Source organism: Podarcis cretensis (assembly GCF_951804945.1).
Source record: "Podarcis cretensis genome assembly, chromosome: 6".
Lineage (NCBI taxonomy): Eukaryota > Metazoa > Chordata > Lepidosauria > Squamata > Lacertidae > Podarcis > Podarcis cretensis.
The window spans coordinates 49,564,578-49,583,991 of record NC_137175.1 but is presented as its reverse complement, the minus strand read 5'-3'; the positions used below and the strand labels follow the sequence as shown (position 1 = coordinate 49,583,991).

Sequence of the window (19,414 nt, the reverse complement as noted above, 5' to 3'; positions counted from 1 at the left end):
TGGGAGAAATTTACACGTGGAAATAAATCAACAGCTAAAAATCTGTTTTCAGTTTGTGTATCAGCAGCAAGACTTGTGTTTTAGTCAAAAAGTGGTTTGGGGAATTCAAATATAATTTCTCTGCTTTTGAGCACCAAATAGTCCAAAGAAGTGTATTTTTTTTAGTACATGAGCTTTTGTTCTTCAGAAAGAACAGACATATATTAAATTTTGTTAGGTTACAATCCTATACATTGTTACTTGGGAGTAAAGCTCCACTGAAGTTGGTAGGACTTGCTTAGTGGTAGACATGCTCAGGATTGCTCTGCTTGTACAATTTGCTGGGTACTTTGATTCTAACGGAAACACTTCTGAGATAGAAATTTGAATTCACTTTAAAAATTCACAGCTCAAAATCAAGAGTCTGTGTTCTGAAAATCTGAAAAATTTATCATGACATTAAAGATCCTGAATAACACATAGTATTCTGTCTTCAGTAGGAATAGAAGGACCTGTCAATTTCAGTTCTCTCAGCATCTCATTTTTTCTATCTAAAATTTGGTTCACCATGTTTCTGCAGCAATTTGAGTTTTTTTCATAAAAAACACGCTCAAAAATTCATCACTAATTGTTTATGACAATTTCTTGTAATAAACACATTTTATGTGCAGTGATGGCTAACATACACATTTTTGCAAGCAGACCCCCCCTAATATAATCCATTTCTGTATGTTATTTTCACTAGCGTATTGCTTTTTATGCACACTAGCTCCGAATATAGGCATTTATTATTATTTTTGTAAATATTGCTTGGCTGGAGAACTGCACCACAGCATTTGGAGAAGTGCAAATTATAAAAGATAGCCGCGTTTCCATTTGCCTATGGTTTCAGAAAGTGCAAATTTGATACATTCGCCTTCAAATGCAAACTGAATTGAATCTCTCCCTCATCCCCAGTCTGCTGTATGCAAATAGTTTTACATCCTGCGGGTACAGCATCTCTAGAGTGAAACAGGACACTCAGACCTGACACTCCTCTTGAAGACACTTGGTTTTGTTCAGCGTAGAAACAGCCAGTGGCCCTCTGCTTGCACGTATCCCCTCCCAAACACCCAATGTGTGCAGAAAGAGAATCTACTCACCCTCCTTTGATATAGTCTAGAAACGTGTGCTCTGATTCTGTAGCAAACGAGAGCAACGTCACCTTGAAAGTAGAGAAATGGGGATGCTGTTATACAGGAAACAACGAAGTAGTTACAGGCAGGAGGGTGATACTGGTGAGGGTGATACTGGTGAGGGTGATACTGGTGAGGGTGATACTGGTGAGCATGGGGCCACATCATTAGTGCCTTGATTTTTCCAGCCCCAAATAACCACTCCCATTTCCAGGAGGATTGTGTAGCCTTATTTTCAAAATTTTGGAACCAACGTTCACCACCCTTTGCCATGGGAAATCAATTTCTTAAATTCAGTGAGAACAAATCCCGTTTTTATAAAGTTGCCAGATCACAACTTGGAGAATTGTCTCACAGCTTTAAAAGTGTGCTGATGCTGAATTGGGAAACCATAGGCTCTCTCTCCTGCCTATTTCCTGTCCCACAGTTGCTATAGTAAGCTGGTGCGTTACATACTAGGCAGAGGATGTTGGGTGTAGAAAACTGCCTTGCACAAAGTCAGACTGTTGGTCCATCTTGCTCAGTATTATCTAGGTTGAATTGCAGGGGCTCTCCAGGGTTTTGAACAGGACTCTTTCTTGGTCTAAGCTGGAGATGCCAAAGACTAAACATGGCAGAGTTGGCTCTGCAGTTAGGCAGAGTGAGACAGCTGCCTCAGGCAGCAGATCCTGGGAGGCTGTGAGTGGTAGAAGTGAGGTGTTGGAGGTCAGAGTTGTGTGTGCCTCGTGGCCTGATCTGTGCCCCCTAAGCTGGCTTGCTGCTCTCAGGTGTGCTTTCTTATAATCAGTGTTTAAATAAGATTTAACTGTCATAGAATCATAGAGCTGGAAGGGACCGCAAGGAACATCGAGCCCAACCCCTGCAATGCAGGAACCTTTTGCCCAACATGGAACTCGAACCCACAGCCTTGCCATTAGGAGTCTCTTGCTAATCTTGTACACAGTTTCTATACATAGAATGAGAGAGGGAAGTGTCATCTTGCTGCCTCAGGCAGCAATATCTTGGGTCAGCCCTGGAACTTGGGGCCTTCTGTATTTTAAGCATGTGCTCCACAACTGAGCTACGACCCTTCCCAATGGGTGGGGCTGGCCCTGCTCTTAGGCAGAGAACGGGTGTGAATAAGGTATTATTTATTACAGTGGTATCTCTGGTTGCGAACAGGATCTGTTCCGGAGGCCCGTTCGCAACATGAAAAGAGCGCAACCCGCAGCGACGCGTCTGCGCACGCGCGGGTTGCAATTCCCTGCTTCTGTGCACACGCGTGACGTCATTTTGTGTGCCTGCGCATGTGTGAGCGGCAAAACCCGAAAGTAACCCTTTCCAATACTTCCGGGTCGCCGTGGGACATAACCTGAAAGAACGTAACATGAAGTATGACTGTAATTAGATTTCTATACCATCCTTCATCCGAGGAGCACAGGGAGGTTTACAATATAAAAACACAAAAATATATAACATGGTGACAAACAAAAGCGATACCCACCGCAGTTTAAAAGGCCATAGACTGTTTATTTAGCCAAAGACCTGGGAGAAGAGACATGTTTTTGCTTGGCGCCTAAAGATATGTGATATGTTCGCAACAAACATAGCCAGGACACAAGAGGCCCCACCCACAATCTATATTTAATGGGCTATGATACCACTTTAACAATCATAGCTTTCCCCAAATAATCCTGAGAACTGTAGTTTGTTAACAGTTGTGAGGGCTGTAAGCTACAATTCCCAGAGTACTTTAGCAATCAACCCCTCTTCCCACAGAACTCTGGGAATTGTTGCTCTGTGTTGGAACAGGGGCTTCTAAGCAACTCTCCTTAACAAACAGCATTTCCCAGGGTTCTTCAGGGGAAGCCTAAAACTGTTCAGCTTTTTTTTAGTGACATAAAGCCAACATTAAAACAATGTTACTCACTGTTCCTGAGTTATTGTATTTCTTTTTCTTCATTTTCTTTTTGGGATTCACTACCTAAGAGAGTAAAAAAGAAAGAAAAAAAGACCTGTGAAGGTAAGGTTTGAAAGACAAAGGGCTCCTTCAGATGTTTATTGAGCATTCACCCCTTGATCTCCTTGCACAAAAACTTATGTGCAAGTTTGTAGAGATTGGGGGGGGGGGGAGGAGAGAAATTTGATTCTGTTAGCATCTAAAGGCAACCTTACCTAATTTGCAATTTCAGAAAGGAAATCTGAACTGAAACACAGCCATCCTTTGAAATTCACACATCTCCAAATTTTGCAATGCAATCTCCAGCCAAGTAATGTGTACAAAAATGCACACACTGGTGTAAAATGTGCGCATGAATGTATGCATTAGTGAAAATAACACACAAACATGTTTGGGAAAATTGTCTTGCTAAAATGTGTATATTAGGCAAGGGGGGGGGGAACCCTGACCATTAGGTCCAGTCGTGGCTGACTCTGGGGTTGTGGCGCTCATCTCGCTTTATTGGCCGAAGGAGCCGGTGTACAGCTTCCGGGTCATGTGGCCAGCATGACTAAGCTGCTTCTGGCGAACCAGAGCAGCGCACAGAAACGCTGTTTACCTTCCTGCCGGAGCGGTACCTATCTATCTACTTGCGCTTCGTGCTTTTGAACTGCTAGGTTGGCAGGAGCAGGGACCGAGCAACGGGAGCCCACCCCGTCGTGGGGATTCAAGCTGCCGAGCTTCTGATTGGCAAGTCCTAGGCTCTGTGGTTTAACCCATAGCACCACCCATGTCCCTTTATATTAGGCAAAGTCGCATACAAAAAATGTGCATATTAGGAGAAATTCATACTAAAATGCTGATGAATTTTCATGAGGACCTTAAGAAATTCCAAAACGGATGTGGACATGTGGAGAACTGAACTTAAGGGTGGAAAAGTGAGAAACAGAGAGGAACAGAGATTGACATTTTCTCCCATCCCTAGAAATCAGACAGTGGGCTCTTCCAGACTGCAGCTATTTTCTTGACACATGTTGCTATGCTGATGGTTTGCACCTTTGGCTGCTCTACTGATAGGGCTGCATCTATGCTGCAGTACAGAATGTGGTTTCAAGTGCAGAATTCAGTGTCCTGAGAAGCTTGATTTTCATTCTTTTTTTTTATAAGAAAAGAAGGGTTCTATTGCTTATTACGGCATTGACACTATACTTGAAAGCATAGAGGCAATGTCTGTTGAAATCTCAAGAGCCAGCAGTGCTGTTGGATAATATTGCCAATGCATAGGGGTGGGTATAGCCATGTGCTTGTCTTCATAGAATCATAGAATTGTAGAGTGGGGAGGGACCCCGAGGGTCATTTAATCCAACCCCCTGCAATGCAAATTTCGCCCAAATTGAGGCTCAAACCCACAACCCTAAGCTTCACCAGCTCATGACTAAGAGAACCAGAATAATTTCTGCAAAATAGTAAACAAGGCAATTACACAAAATAGGTGAGAGGCAGGTTTATGTAGGCTGCATAATTCAGATTTTCCTGGTAAAGGGTTTAGATTGTCATGGTAGAGAATTTTATTTTATTTTTAGCACAAGGTACATACAGCCCCAGTTTCAGTGTTGCACGTTGTTGTACTGTGACGGAGCAGCTGTCCTTGCACCCCATTCTATACACCAGTCTGCTGATGCTGTGGATCAATGAGCCCTCAGAATTGTTATAGTGTAGGATGCTTTGAAGAAAGACCAAGAAGCCAAATGATCTGGGTGTTTCTTTCTGTACCAGATCTGAGGCACCCCCTGAGATATAATTGATGCAAATTCAAACATGAAGCAGGGAGTCGTTTAACTGTAGCGAGAAAGCATTGAAAATGCAAAGCAAACATTCTGTATATAATCATACTGTAAACAACCACAGCATGTGTACAGATTCATCTTTTATAAAAATAGAGCCCTCATGCTTCAACAATCTCATGGCCTGATATTTCATAGGCAAAATAAAGCACTATTTCTGCATTGAGCTCAGATCCCAATGGCCAAGTTCTAAGCAAGCCATTCTGTGTTATCAGAATTGGGAAAAGCCACAGTGCAATGCCCAAGCGCATGCTTTGGATGCCAAAGGTTCAGTTCCCACATGGCCACAGGGCTGTCCTTCCTCTGACACCCTGGAGAGTTGCATTGTCCATTGTGTGGACAATGGGTCTGATTCAGACAGTTTCCTCTCTTCCTAAATTCAAAGGTCTTGCTTTCCATCTGGGCTTGGTTCCCACAGGACCGCAGACAAGAAACCATCATCGTCTCCCAACCCTATCTTCATCCCCAATAAACAGCAGCAGCATTCCTCTTTCTATAACATCTCTGAACTGTGCATATATATATATATGTCTCCACTTCATAATTAGGCCCTGAAGCCTTCATCACACAGCACCAGCCACCTCTTGGCAGTGATGAAAGTGGGACAAACGTCTGGCAGGAGCTGCTGTGCTCAGAATTTGCTTCTGTTATTTTATTTTTTAAAGAAGTGATGTACATGATAATCACAACTTAAAATTAATGTGAAAAAAGTGGAGGGGCTGGTTCTGTATCAAGCTTTTAAATTGCCATGCCTTATGTCAGTGGGAAGGGTTATAGCTCAGTGGCAGAGAATCTGTTTTGCAAGCAGACAATCCCAGGCATCTCCTGAGATGGTTTATGACTGATGCCTGAGCAATACCAACGTCAAAGGTGGCTCCTCTGAGGTGCGCCTGGCCGGAACGAGGCTGATTCCTTTTCTTTTTTATTGGTCAAGTATTAGAATTAGTCCTTTATATATATCAACTTGTCCTTTCATTGTTGGCATACCCTCTAGCATTTCTCTGGTGAAAATAGAGACTTCCTAAGGAAAAGCAGGAGGGACGCGGGTGGTGCTGTGGTCTAAACCACAGAGCCTAGGGCTTGCCGATCAGAAGGTTGGCGGTTCGAATCCCCGCGACGGGGTGAGCTCCCATTGCTCGGTCCCTGCTCCTACCAACCTAGCAGTTCAAAAGCACGTCAAAGTGCAAGTAGATAAATAGGTACCGCTCTGGCGGGAAGGTAAACGGTGTTTCCGTGTGCTGCTCTGGTTCGCCAGAAGCGGCTTAGTCATGCTGGCCACATGATCCGGAAGCTGTACGCTGGCTCCCCCGGCCAATAAAGCGAGATGAGCACCGCAACCCCAGAGTCGGCCACGACTGGACCTAATGGTCAGGGGTCCCTTTACCTTTAAGGAAAAGCAGTACAAATCAGGGTCAAATCAGAAACCAGGATGGCTTCTCTAAGTCAAGGACGTCCCTGGAAAACTGGGACACTTGGAGGGCCTGTGTTGGTGAAAGGTGCAGGGGGAGAGAAGGAACACTCCCTGCATTTTGTGCTGGTTCCCATTGGAACTGGTAAGGCAGAAGGCAGGGAGACAAACAGTAGGCACATAACCACAGCAGTGATACAGCCATATAATTTTATCTCCATCCTCTCTACTGAGTTCTGCAAGGGTGGCAATGAAGTTATGTAAATACTAGACCTCTAAAGCATATTCAAGGTACATTTCCCCCCAAATAATAATAATAATAATAATAATAATAATAATAAATTATTATTATTATTATTATTATTATTATTATTATTATTATTATTATTTCTACCCTGTCCATCTGACTGGGTTTTGCCAGCCACTCTGGGCAGCTTTCAACAGAACCTTAAAAACAGAATAAAACTTCAAACATTAAAAACTTCCCTAAACAGGGCTGCCTTCAGATGTCTTCTAAAAATAGGATAGTTGTTTATTTGCTTGACATCTGGTGGGAGGGCATTCCACAGGGCAGGCGCCACTACCGAGAAGGCCCTCTGCCTGGTTCCTTGTAAGCTCACTTCTCGCAATGAGGGAACTGCCAGAAGGCGCTAGGAGCTGGACCTCAAAGAATTCTGGGGACTGTAGTTTGCCCCTCACAGAGTTATAATTCCCAGCAACCCTTAACAAACTACAGCATGCTTTGAGGGAAAGAACGTGCTTCGAATGTGCTTTAAAGGTACAGCATGTACACAGCCTGAAACAAAGGAGGAATTGAGGCATCTAATCATAAGCTTGCATTTTTATTAAAGCTTATATGTTTGATCAGGGCCTGTATCTTAAAAAGCTTAATGATTTTCAAATATTTTATGCCAGGCAGAAGACCAGTTGCCTAAAAACCTTGGCAAGATGTTTTTACTCCTAGACAAGGGCCCCCCTGATTTATAGCAGAAAACAATTCTCAAAGTCGTAAAAAGGGAATTACAGGCTGACAGCCAAGGTTACACTGACCCTACAAATTAAGGGTTGATAAATAGTAAAATGAGCCATATCTTCTTCCTAAGGTTAAGAAGGTCAAGAGCAGTGAAAAAGCATCTAGCTGGCAGAAAGAGAACATTTTCTGGGAAGTCTTTTCTAAAGCTGTTTCTTTCTTAAACTAAGATCCTTTTAAGATTTCTTTTCCTTTTAAAAGGTTGTTTATGTATTAAATATATTAGTTTAAATATAATTATGCAAAGGATTTAAGAAATGCTAGATTCTTATTTCATATAGTTGGAAGAGATCACAGGGGCCATCAGCCACCGGCCTCCTGTCAGACAGGAGACGCCAATCGAGCACTCCTGATATATGGTTGTCAGGCCTTTTGTTTAGAAACCTTCAAATGAAGGAGATCTCTCAATGTTGATGTGAACTCAATCCTTGACATATGCATAAGATAAAAATTCAAGATTAATTATCTGTTTTGGAAGGCAATAGGGCAAGGAGGGCAAGAGGTGAGCTGGTAATTAAGATTCCTTGTTGAGACACATGTAAGATATATTACTACTTATTTGTCATTTATAGATAGAAGAATATATAGCTTTTTGATTTCCATAAAAGGGCAAGAAGGAAATGGGTGTATCTTTTGTGATTGGTTCTAGCAAACAGCCAATAGGAATTTTAACCAGGCTGATTGGACAGAGGCAGCCACAGGAGGAGCAAGGGGGCTGGATTAAGGAAATATAAGTGCTGGCCAGAATGGCAAGAGGCCAGGCCAGAGCTTGGTAACCATATACCACTGTGCCTCATATTTATTTGTCTGACAAATAAATTACTATTTTAATTTCTCTATTGCTGCGTTGAATATTTCATTCCAGCTAAGTGTTAACCACAAGCAGGGTGCTACAGAATCTGACAGGCAGTGTAACCCCTTGGATTGATTGAAAGTAAGAAGACAGACCTGTGGGGGAGAGATGAGAGCAGACGGAGTTTGGTGGGGCAGCACCCCATTTGCCCTCAGGAAAGAGCCGTCACTAGTTCTTCCAGTGCTTTGACAGAAGCCTTACTCTCACTTTGCTTTGTTCCCAATGCAGCACTTCAAATTGTGCTATTTCAGTTCCCTTTTGCCAGCATCTCAAAAGGCTCTTCTTTTCCGATCCTCATTATGATAAACGGATAGGTTCCCTTTCCCAGGCAGTAAAATGATTTTTACCTCAGTCATTGGAAAGCTCTCATTTTGAAATGCAGCTCTCTCTCCCTTCTTATTCCCTCCTCCCTGACTGTATATGTGACTGTATTCTTATAAGATCTCAAGAATCCATCCAGAACAAAAGGCATTAATGATTTACACAGATTCTGCCTGAGTTTCTCTCCCTCCTCATGTTCCCCCATCTTTTCCTGCTGAGGGGAAAAGAAAAGCTCTGTGAGGGGATCCAGTTGTGTCTCAGTCAGGTCAATCATTTTAGAAAACCGGCCTAGAACTGTCACAATGGATAATATTAAAGTGGAGCCGCTGAACACTTAACACATGCGGAGTGCAAAAAATGTTAGATAACGGGAGGGAGGAAACCCAGACATCGAAGCTAAGGGATGAGTGTGTGAGTGTGTCACTGGAGTGGTTTGTTTTCAGTTCCACATGGACTCTGCCATCTGCTCATGGGGCCAAATTCTCCATGTGAAGAGAGAGGTTCAGATCATCACTCTCACTGACGCCAAGTGCAACTCAGAAACAAAAAGGCTACGAAGTAAAATAAAATGAAGAACTTATTCCAAAGGTGGCACACATCTCTCTTCCCCACTGGAATGGTGCTCACCTGAGTGGCAAAACTGATAGGCACTGTCACCCATCACAGAAACCAGCCCAGCATTAGAGACACACTCAGGGTAACCAGAAGGGAAGTGGAAGAGCTCTCTTCACAAGATGTGTCAGAACATAGCAAGGGGGCGCGATGTGGAGAATTGAGCTCCTTTTGCCAAAAAAGTGACAGGAACATGAGCTAAGAAAACACAAACCACCTAGGAGAGAAAGACCATGTCTATTTGATTTATTTACTTATTGTTATTTATAACATCCTCTCAGCTATCCTTCCTCAATTAGTTCCCAAGCTGTTGCGCAATTCAGTCACATCTTTTAAACAATTGCCGAAACAAATCAGATTTTTATTTAGATTTGGCCTGTTGCATTGGCCTTCAGCTTAGGAGCATCAATCAGCCACCCCCAACCCAATGCCCTCCTGATGTTGCTGGACTACAGTTCCCATTATCCATGACCACTGGCCATGTTAACTGGGCTGATGGGAATTGGAGTCTAAAACATATGGGGTTGGGGGATGCCTGGTTTAACTATTACCTTGGTGGATGAAATCAAGGTCTATCTAGTCCATCATATTATTTCCATCAGTGGCTGGCAAGATGCCCCATTGAAGCTCACAAGCAGAATGTGAGGCTTGATTTAACTGCTATGGCTATAGCTACTGATACTAGACCTATTCTCTTCAAATTTGCCTGATTTTTTTTAAAAAAGCTGTTTTTGTGATAAAGAGTTTCATAAGTTAGAATCATAGAGTTGGAAGGGACCCTGATGGTCATTAAGTCCAGCCCCCTGCAATGCAACATAGGATTCAGAACAGAAGCGTGTATTACGAGCTTTGCAAATAAATCTATACGACCCTGATGAGCTTTCTTGGTGCCAAGTGTGAGTGCCTCTGATGATACAAGGGGATATCATATCATGATTATATTACAACCATGATATAAGTCGTCTGTATGTCTTTTTAAAATTACAATTATTTATATCCCACTCTTGAGGATATAATCCTTTCAATTAAATTTCCTATTTTGCACAGCTGCTTTAACAGGCAGGTGTGTCCCAGATTTAGGACAGAAAAAGTTGGAGCATATGTCATTGCAGTGTCCCACAAAATTTGCTTTGGGGGTGAGAGGAGCAACAACGCAGGGGAATTTGCTTCTTGAAAATAAACATGAAATATGTGTTGGAGAGGTGGAATGTACACACTTTAACAGAAAAAGTAAAAGAGTCCTTGGAGAAGGGAAGGGAGGGGAGCATTTCTAAAGAACTAAAATGTTCTAATCCCCCAAAACTGCATGAACAGTATGCATGCCATTGTTGTGTCTCTTGTTGTAACTATATCATACACACAGTAAACAGTATTTCTGGTTATGCTTGCCAGGGCAATTTTTAAAATTTTTATTTGGCAGCCAACCACAATAAATTTCTCCTGTAATGGGAGTGAAAGGGAAAGCAGACTTAGGGCAGCCTGTTGTTCATATAAGCCCCTTATCATGCCATCATCACTGTAAATTCCACTTCAATTAAAGTGAAACCATTCCTTCAAATTTGTTTGTTTTTTTGTTTGTTTAAACTAATAATTGCAGCTCTCTCTAATCACTCTAACTCTCTCTAATCACGGTCACTTGTTTATTCTGCCAGCTACATGAGGCAAATTGTATATACTGCAAGTGACAGCAATAACAGAAGGCACTACATAGTTTCTTTAAAAATAATAATACAGTTGGGGCATTGAGTGGTATCACCTGAATGGCATTGATGTAGTATTTGAACTCCAGAACCCCTTACTTGCAGATTTGCAGCTCCAGAACAAACAGAAAATAGTAACTCTCTGATTTGGAAAGATGGGGAAATTTGGAAGATAAATGTTATTAGAGAGTAGGAAAATTAGTATTTAATATGCCAGGCAGAAATACAAGAACAAACTAATAAGCTGGAGACGTTATTTATACTGGTGCAGGACCCAAAGTGGCTCACAACACGAATTAAAAACAGATACAGCTAAAAAACAACAACCTCACACCAATCGTTTATATACATTTTTTTAAAAACCCAACAAAATTAAATAAGTTACTGTATTAAAAACAGCACTGAATTAAAAAAACAACTTAAAACTATTTTAAAAGCACAAAGAGAGGAGAAGAAAAAATACAATGCTCACCAGCTAATCAACCCTACCTATAGAGCAGGGGACACTTGACATTGAATACAGGAGCATAGCTTTGGTCCATCCAGCTCACAATCTGTCTACACTGAGTGGCAGCTGCTCTCCAGGATTCAGGCAGGGAGTCTCTCCCACCAGGGACTGATCCTGGGACTTTCTGCATGCAAAGCAGATGTTCTAGCACTGAGCTATAAAACATCCATATCACATTTAAGAATTGCTTTGAGCCAGAATGAGAGAATCTATCAAGCTGATCCACACTTTTGCTTCCTAACACAAATGATAAAAGAGGCACTCCCACTCCTGCTCCTCACTATCTGGAGACAGAGGCAATAGGAACAGATAAGGTTACCTCAGGTACTTTAGATGTCAGCTGACAAAAGCGCTTAAATTATCTAGTAAATCAAAGCTAAAAGGAAAACCCATAGTGGATTCACAAGAGTTACTGCCAAGTGCCTCCAGCTGAATTGGCGCTACAGATATCCAAGGGATTCTTGCAGTTGCCTTTCCCTAATAGAGATATTTGGCATGAAGATACAGCTTGACGGAAGTGAGTTTCTTTGAGGCCAAAGCTGCAATCCTATGAGCCCAGCTGAACTAAAAGAAACATACTTCCAAGTATACATGCAGAGATTGCACAGTCAGTTGTCCACAGTGAGCAAGCACCGCGATTCACTTAAAATTGTTTTACCAGGGGTCAACTTTTTAGTGTGGCAGAACTTCTTGCCAATAGAGGTTCAGCACAAGTCATCTCTGCTCGTTTTTAGATGACTGTAACAACTCAGGCGGCAGGAAGACAAAGTCCCTACCAGAGAGGAATGGGAAGCAAAGTTGGTGGACTATGCTGAAATGGCAAAGCTGACTGGAAAACTCAGGAACCAAGAGTACAAAAACTTTTTAAAAGAATGGGAAAAATTTATAACGTAGCAGATGGAAACATCAGCAGGGTTTTAATCTCACTTGTAATGTAACAGATACCATGGATAATTTGGATTGACATAAAATATAGAGTATGGAATAATAGGCAGTTGTAAATGTTGATAAGGGGCGCGGGTGGTGCTGTGGTCTAAACCATTGAGCCTAGGACTTGCCGATCAGAAGGTCGGTGGTTCAAATCCCTGCGACGGGGTGAGCTCCCATTGCTCGGTCCCAGCTCCTGCCAAGTTAGCAGTTCGAAAGCACGTCAAAGTGCAAGTAGATAAATAGGTACCACTTCTGCGGGAAGGTAAATGGCGTTTCTGTGCACTGCTGTGGTTTCACCAGAAGCGGCTTAGTCATGCTGGCCACATGACCCAGAAAATCTGTTTGCGGACAAACGTTGGCTCCCTCAGCCAGTAAAGCGAGATGAGTGCCGCAACCCCATAATCGTTTGCGACTGGACTTAACTGTCCGGGGTCCTTTACCTTTACCTTTACCTTTAAATGTTGATAATAGGACCCATGGAGGGGGTGGGGGGAAGTCGCGAGATTCAATCTCTGTATATGTATATGCAATTGGATTGTTATAATTTTATATTTGTAAAATCAAATAAAAACTTTTTTTTAAAAAAAATAGATTACTCTAACAACTGTATTTTTTCAGACAGGCCTTTCAAACCTGAGATTCTTGGCCAACAACATCTCACTGATGTGTTTGACAGTTCTATTGCGATACTGTGTTTTTTTTTGTCTGTATGCCACTTTGTGATATTTTATATAAAACTGTAGTTTACACAAAGTTTACACAAAGTTTAGTAATAATATCATTGGTGATGATGTAGCCTACTGGCATTCTCCCAGCACAAGGTGAGATCCTGTGAGCTTTTTGCTGATCCAATAGGGCAAGGGTAGGGAACTTCACGGCTTTTCTATCTGGTCCTCAGGATTCTCTCAAGGTCACAAACTTTCATGAGCCACACACCTCACCAGCCCTGCTTTGCATCCTCCTTGAGTTTTTTCACCTGGCCGGAAAGTGACCTTGAACTCTGATAATTCCCCCCAGTTTACCTGGATGGAGCATGGAGTGGGGGGGGGGAGGGGGGGTGTAGAAATGAGCCTGCTGTCCAAAGGAAAAATTTACATTTCATGCTCCACCCACCACTGGTAAAAGGGGAAAACCAAATTTTCAGAGGCAGGCCTTTTTGCACACAGTTATAGGCAGGAATAATTGCTCAAAAAAGAAAGGAAAAGGAATAGAGAGAACAAAACACGATCACTATAGTATAGGTTATTTCTCTAGAAGGCTGGTGCAATAAGTTATTTACTGTACTGACGATTGATGGTGTCAAAAATAAAACAGACTCATTTTTACTGTTTGCAAGTAAAAGGACACATTCCTAATAATGCCGTTAGAGTATATTGGTTTTTTTTTAATGGAAACGTCTTTATATAAAGGATGTTATATAATAATAACAACCTGAGTAATCTATACTCAAACTTCGGTTTCCAAGCTCCATTAAATAATGTGCATTCCATAACGGAAATCTGTAACTGCAGAGGAATAAAGGAAAGCAAGAGGCTGCATACAAATGTTCAGTTAAAAATAATCTCAGCCAAAAAAAGAAGGGGTGGGGGGTGGGGAGAAAGGCTTTAAAAAGATTATTTCACAAAGCATCCAGCAAAACTCAAAATCTTTGTGAAAGAGTTGGCAAGATGCTCCTCCTTTTCCTATTCTTTGCATGTGTGCCCTCTGATATAAGAGTAATGTAGGAAATAATTTCTTGAATCTTTTTTCTATTTATTTGGTATTAACTTGAAGTATTAACTATATACTTGAAGCTATTGTACTGAAGAAATTAAAGCTTATCTCCTAGTCTTCAGACACGACTCTGGTTTGAGAGGTTGCAATGAGCAGCACAATAACATATTACAACTCCCCCTTTTGCCATACCCTACAGAAGTACAAGTTGCTTGCAGAATTTTTGTTTATATGATGCAAGCACAAAATCAACATTGCAGAAAAATGGAGGGAGGGGACATATTTGCCTCCCAATTCCAACCCCTTTGGGTCATTTTATTTAGCTAACGTCAGATGGTGGTGTGGTTGCTCGAGAGCAAACAGGCAAGACTCCAACCTGTCTTTTCCAGGCTTTATTCTTAGTGCAAAACTATTTACAGTGAAGAGCGTCACAAGTTCATTTCCGGCTCAGTCGCAAGCAGAATCTGGGAGTGGTCAGTCCTTGTACCTCCCCCAGCATAACAGTCACGTGACCCCCAACCTTCTCTTCCCCTCCCTGCACCGAAACCTACTGCACAGAGTGGGCGCTGGCAAAGGGGTACTTCCCTCCTCTCCGGCTTGCTCAGGGTCAGTGTTGAGGCTCTCCCTAGCATCCCCTGGTCCCAACACCTCCTCTCCACTGGAGGAGGGGCTTTCCTCCTCTCCAGAGGAGGAACTGCTTCGCAAGACTTTCGGAGGTTCCCTATAACACAACTGCCCTTCCACCTCTTGCCTCTCAGCTGATGACAGTTCCCTGACAGCTAAGTAGCAATTGTAAGTCACTTAAAATAAGAGACCCCACTGCTTCCCTTGGGGGAGGGTGATCTCACAGTCTCTATGAGTAGCAACAATTTTGTCTGTTGAAATTCAACCTGCTACAGCAATGTAGTACCTGCTCACTTTCTAAATTTTTTTTAGAGCTGCTGTAGAAAGAAAGGGTGAATTCAGGTCTGCAAAACTGACCTTTTCTGTGTGTACAGTAGAGATCAACATACCTAAAAAAATTCCTTGCACAGCTATTTTTTCCCAAAACTCTACCTTCCATGGACATTAGTCAACAAATGATCACATTTAATTTGTTTAACTTGTATAATAGGCTACTAAAAACCAATGATGTATTAATTCTTAGTAGCCTGAGACCCAGTCATTCAGTGCATACATCTTAATCAGATTTTCTGGGCCCAGTACTGTTAAGTATAATTGCTTAATTGTACCTTGAAATGGAAAATGAGTCTGAATGTGTATTGCTAAAGGGGAATGGAAAATTCCACCAAAGCTAAGAAGAGCTCTCTGGGTACCTAAACAGGTTGATAATTAACTGTTGATGTATCTCTGCTGGCTCACTCACATGGTGTTTAACTTGGACTTCCGGTTTCCGCCACGGAAAGAAAGGGAGCGCGGAAAGCCTCGATGAGGCTTTTCGGACAATACAGGGGCTTGGGGGGGCTGCAAAGGCACTGCACCCCCCAAAAAATCCCCTTGAGGGATGGCTAACCGGCAGCGCGGAAGCGGCCCAGCCGTTTTTTCGGGGTTTTTTCTTTGAAGAGCTTGAAGACGATGGGACCGCGAGCGCAAGAGGAAAGCACCGACCCTGTATTGCGATGCCTCTGGCTCTCGATAAAGAAAGCGGCGAATCTCCAAAAAACCTAAGAACGGACCCTTCGTGTGAGAGAAGCATCTTAAAGCAAAAATTTGGAAGAACGCACTAAGTGAACGCTGGATGTTGAAGGATTAAAGTTAGGAATCCATCTCGGCAGAGGAGTTAAAATGGCGCACCATACAAAGTCGCAGGGATGAAGAAGGAAGTAGCTGCCTGCCTGACTGCGTGAGTATAAAACAAAAGACCACGGCAATATTTGTCGAGGCAAACAGACTTTTGAACTCTTAAAATAAAGCTGCAGATAAAAGACTATTGAGAAGCTTTGTTGCTCCCTTCTTGGGAGAGAGAAAGATGGAAAATTAGAAACGTTATAATCACAGTGCTGACTAAAAGAGCGGACTGAGACAATTAACAGAAGCTTGACTTCATAAAAAAAACGGGAAACTGTGGAAGAGGCATTAAAGACAGAAAAATCTTAGTAGGGAAGATCTGTAGGAACAACTTCTTTCTTTTAAATGAACTGCATAAAGGAAAAAAGTTATAGCGGACTGTAGTGACTTTTGCCACCTTCTCTACTGTAGGAATATCGGACTTAAGCTAATCCACTTTTACCTGCATCTCTTTTCTTGGTACTTATCTTTTTTGAGAAACTGACAATTAAATGTTGGAGTCAGAAATCATCAGAAATAATTCGAAGTGAAGGACATTATTGGATTAATTTGGGGAAAATTCATAAGTTACTTTAAGTGCTAAGAACAGGGGTTTTTATACCTCAGTTGACTATAATCTGATATACAAATCATTTTGAACTGAACATCAATACTTTATTGAAACTTGAAAATATAGACAGGAAAAGGGGAGGAAACTAGACTGAGACTGTGTCCTGAAACCAGAACATTTTGATTCCAGATTGGGTTTAGATTAATGCATTGGATTGTGGATTAAAGCTACAATTAGACCAACGCCGTCAGACCTCAGATTAAGATATGGACTAAATTAAAGAACTCACCTCGCTCGTAATGGATTAAGCTGACAAGTGGCGGAAGATTAAAGAAACAAAGAGATTGGAATAATTTGAACTGGATATCAATCAATTAATTAAAAAAAGGAACTACTTCCCTTTTGTTTGAATTTATCTAAATTTATCTAAATATCAGAAATCTACTTTAATAGGATTATTTGAGTTGTGGGGGAATTTTCTAAATTCTTAGTGGCTGTTAATATCGGGAAGGACGGTGTGGGAGAATACAAATTTATGGTTCTAGATTACTAATAAATCCCTGGAGGTGGGGACATTCAAGGAAAATTATAAATTTAAGAAAGGTATTTAGAGGTCCAAACAAACTTAAAATTACTAAGATTGAGCTACATCAGGTCTTCAAGTGAAATTATACTTTTTTTTATTTTGTGACTTCATTTTATTTACGGGACTTATAATCGTATACTCATTCTGGAACATCACCTTATTTAACAGGACTTATAAATATATATTAATTGGTATCTGGTATTAGAAATTGGTGGTAACTGGAGATATTTGGTTATAAATTAATTGTATTCTAAGACATAATTGAATTAACCTGACGTGAAAGGTAGTATTCTGCTTGAAAAAAAAGGAAAATAGAACATTAAGAGATATAAAGGAAATTGTAAGAATACAAAATAAGGAAAGCAAATTGCATGGGAGTAATAAGGTAAACCAAAGGAGAGTGGTTAAGATATAGAAAAATAAAAATAATAGAAATAGATTGTGTGCCCCCACCAGGGGAGAGAAAATTTAATATAGACCATTGTAAAAACCACAAAATGTCAGGGAAAAATGGAAAAAAAGGTAGGAGGAACACCTGGAGATAGAAAGACCTCGAGACAGGAGGAAATTAAAGACTTAGACATTCTGTGGTTAAAGATCAAAGAGGAATTTAAACAGAATGAATTACATATGGAAAGTAAATTGGGAGAGGTGCAGGAACAGATAGATAAAAAAATTGAAGGAGCTGTGGGAGAACTCACTAATAAAATACAAGATTTATCAGTCAGATCAAAAGTAATAGAGGAATCAAATAAGAAAATTCAAAAAGAAATGAAGGAACATAAAAGGGAGACAGAAAAAATGAAGGAGGAAATAAGAGAATTGAACAAATCACAAGAACAAATTGAGAATAGTTTAGCTATGACAGAAATGCGTCAGAAACAACTCAATTTAAAATTCAGAGGAGTAGAAGAAGAAACCAACGAGAACATAAAAGAAAAAATGATAAGAGAATTAGCAAAATGGTTGGAAATAAAAGAGGAAGAAGTAGTCTGTACTGTAGAAAGCGCATTTAGAATAAGGGTGAAATCCCAACAGCTCAAACTAAAAAAATCTCCTGGCGATCGTTTGATGATTTTCAATTCAATTGAGATGAAAAACATGATACTAAGAACAAGTTACCGAAAAATAATAATAATTGAAAACAGATCAATTATTATATACAAAGAAATACCAATTAGACTTTTGCGTAAAAGACAAGGATACCGACAAATAGTAAGTGTCTTACAGAGAAATAACATACAATATAGATGGGAGTTCCCTGAAGGAATTAAGATAAAAGATTCAGATTGACAGATACACAAGAAGCAGAAAAATTCTTGAGAAGATATGAGAAGGAGCTTGGAAAAGGGGAAGAAAGGTACGGAGGAGGAGGGAGATATATAGAAAGGAAAAAGTAAAAGAAGGTAAAAAATACAGAGAAGCAAAAGAGAGGGAGAGAAGAGGAAGAAGAGGAAGAGGAAGAGGAAGGAGCAGTAGGTGGAGAAGAAGAGGAGGAGGAAGAAGAAGAGCTAACAGAGAAGAGGTCAACTAGAATATAAATTAAAATCAAACAATATAATGTCGTTAAAGGTTGTGTCCTGGAATGTGAATGGTTTGAACGAAAAATCTAAAAGGAATAAAATTGAAAAGGTGTTAAAGATTAAAAACTATGATGTGATTTGTTTTCAGGAACACACGTGGCAAAAAAACACAAACATATACTGGCAAATAAAAGGTTGGGGGTAGAATTTGTTAATTCAGACATTAATAAAAAAAGAGGGGTTGTGATATATGTGGAGAAATGGGACCCAATATTAATATGTAATAACGATGAAGGAAAAATCTTAGGAGTACAAATCAATCATCAGGGAGAAAAGATTAATGTTATAAATTTCTATGCACCAAACATGAATAAAGCAGAATTTTTTAAAAAATTGGAACAAATGTTAATAGAACTGGAGGATCATAAGGTGATTTTACTTGGTGATTTAAATGCCGTACCAATACCTGAATTAGATAGAAGTGTGAAAAGAAGAAAACTCAAGCAAGGGAAGTTACCAAGAACATTTAATAATCTGGTGGAAAATCTAGATCTGATAGATATCTGGAGACATAAAAATCCAATAACGAAACAATATACACATCTGTCAGAACCACACCAAATTTGGGCTAGGTTGGATCAAATATGGGTCTCAAGAGAATTAACACTAAGAGCAGTTAAATGTGAAATCCAACCCAGAACTCTTTCAGATCACAGCTCAGTAACGTTGGAGATAAAAAGCAGACTACGAGGATCATATAGATGGAGAATGAACGATTATCTTTTTGAAAATGAGGAAATAATTGAGAAGGCCAAAAGAATGTTAAAAGAATATTTTGAGATGAACTTAAATAAAGAGACTAATATAGAGATAGTTTGGGATGCCAGTAAGGCAGTGCTAAGAGGATTTTTAATTAATCAGAACAGCTATAGGAAAAAGTTAAGAGAGCAAAAAAAAGAAGAAATAATCAATTAAG

The 19,414-nt window shown here is 40.6% G+C and overlaps 1 protein-coding gene across 2 annotated transcripts in view; it reads right to left on the bottom strand.

The window, feature by feature from the left end:
- Positions 1-19,414, bottom strand: part of CPNE5 (copine 5) — a 137,040-nt gene that overhangs the window by 17,160 nt on the left and 100,466 nt on the right. For both annotated transcript variants that reach the window (XM_079980368.1, XM_079980367.1), the window contains exons 13-14: positions 3,064-3,117; positions 1,122-1,183 (exon numbers count right to left, since the gene is read on the bottom strand). In XM_079980368.1, coding sequence (XP_079836494.1) covers positions 1,122-1,183; positions 3,064-3,117 — 116 coding nt within the window. The remainder of the gene's footprint in view (positions 1-1,121; positions 1,184-3,063; positions 3,118-19,414) is intronic.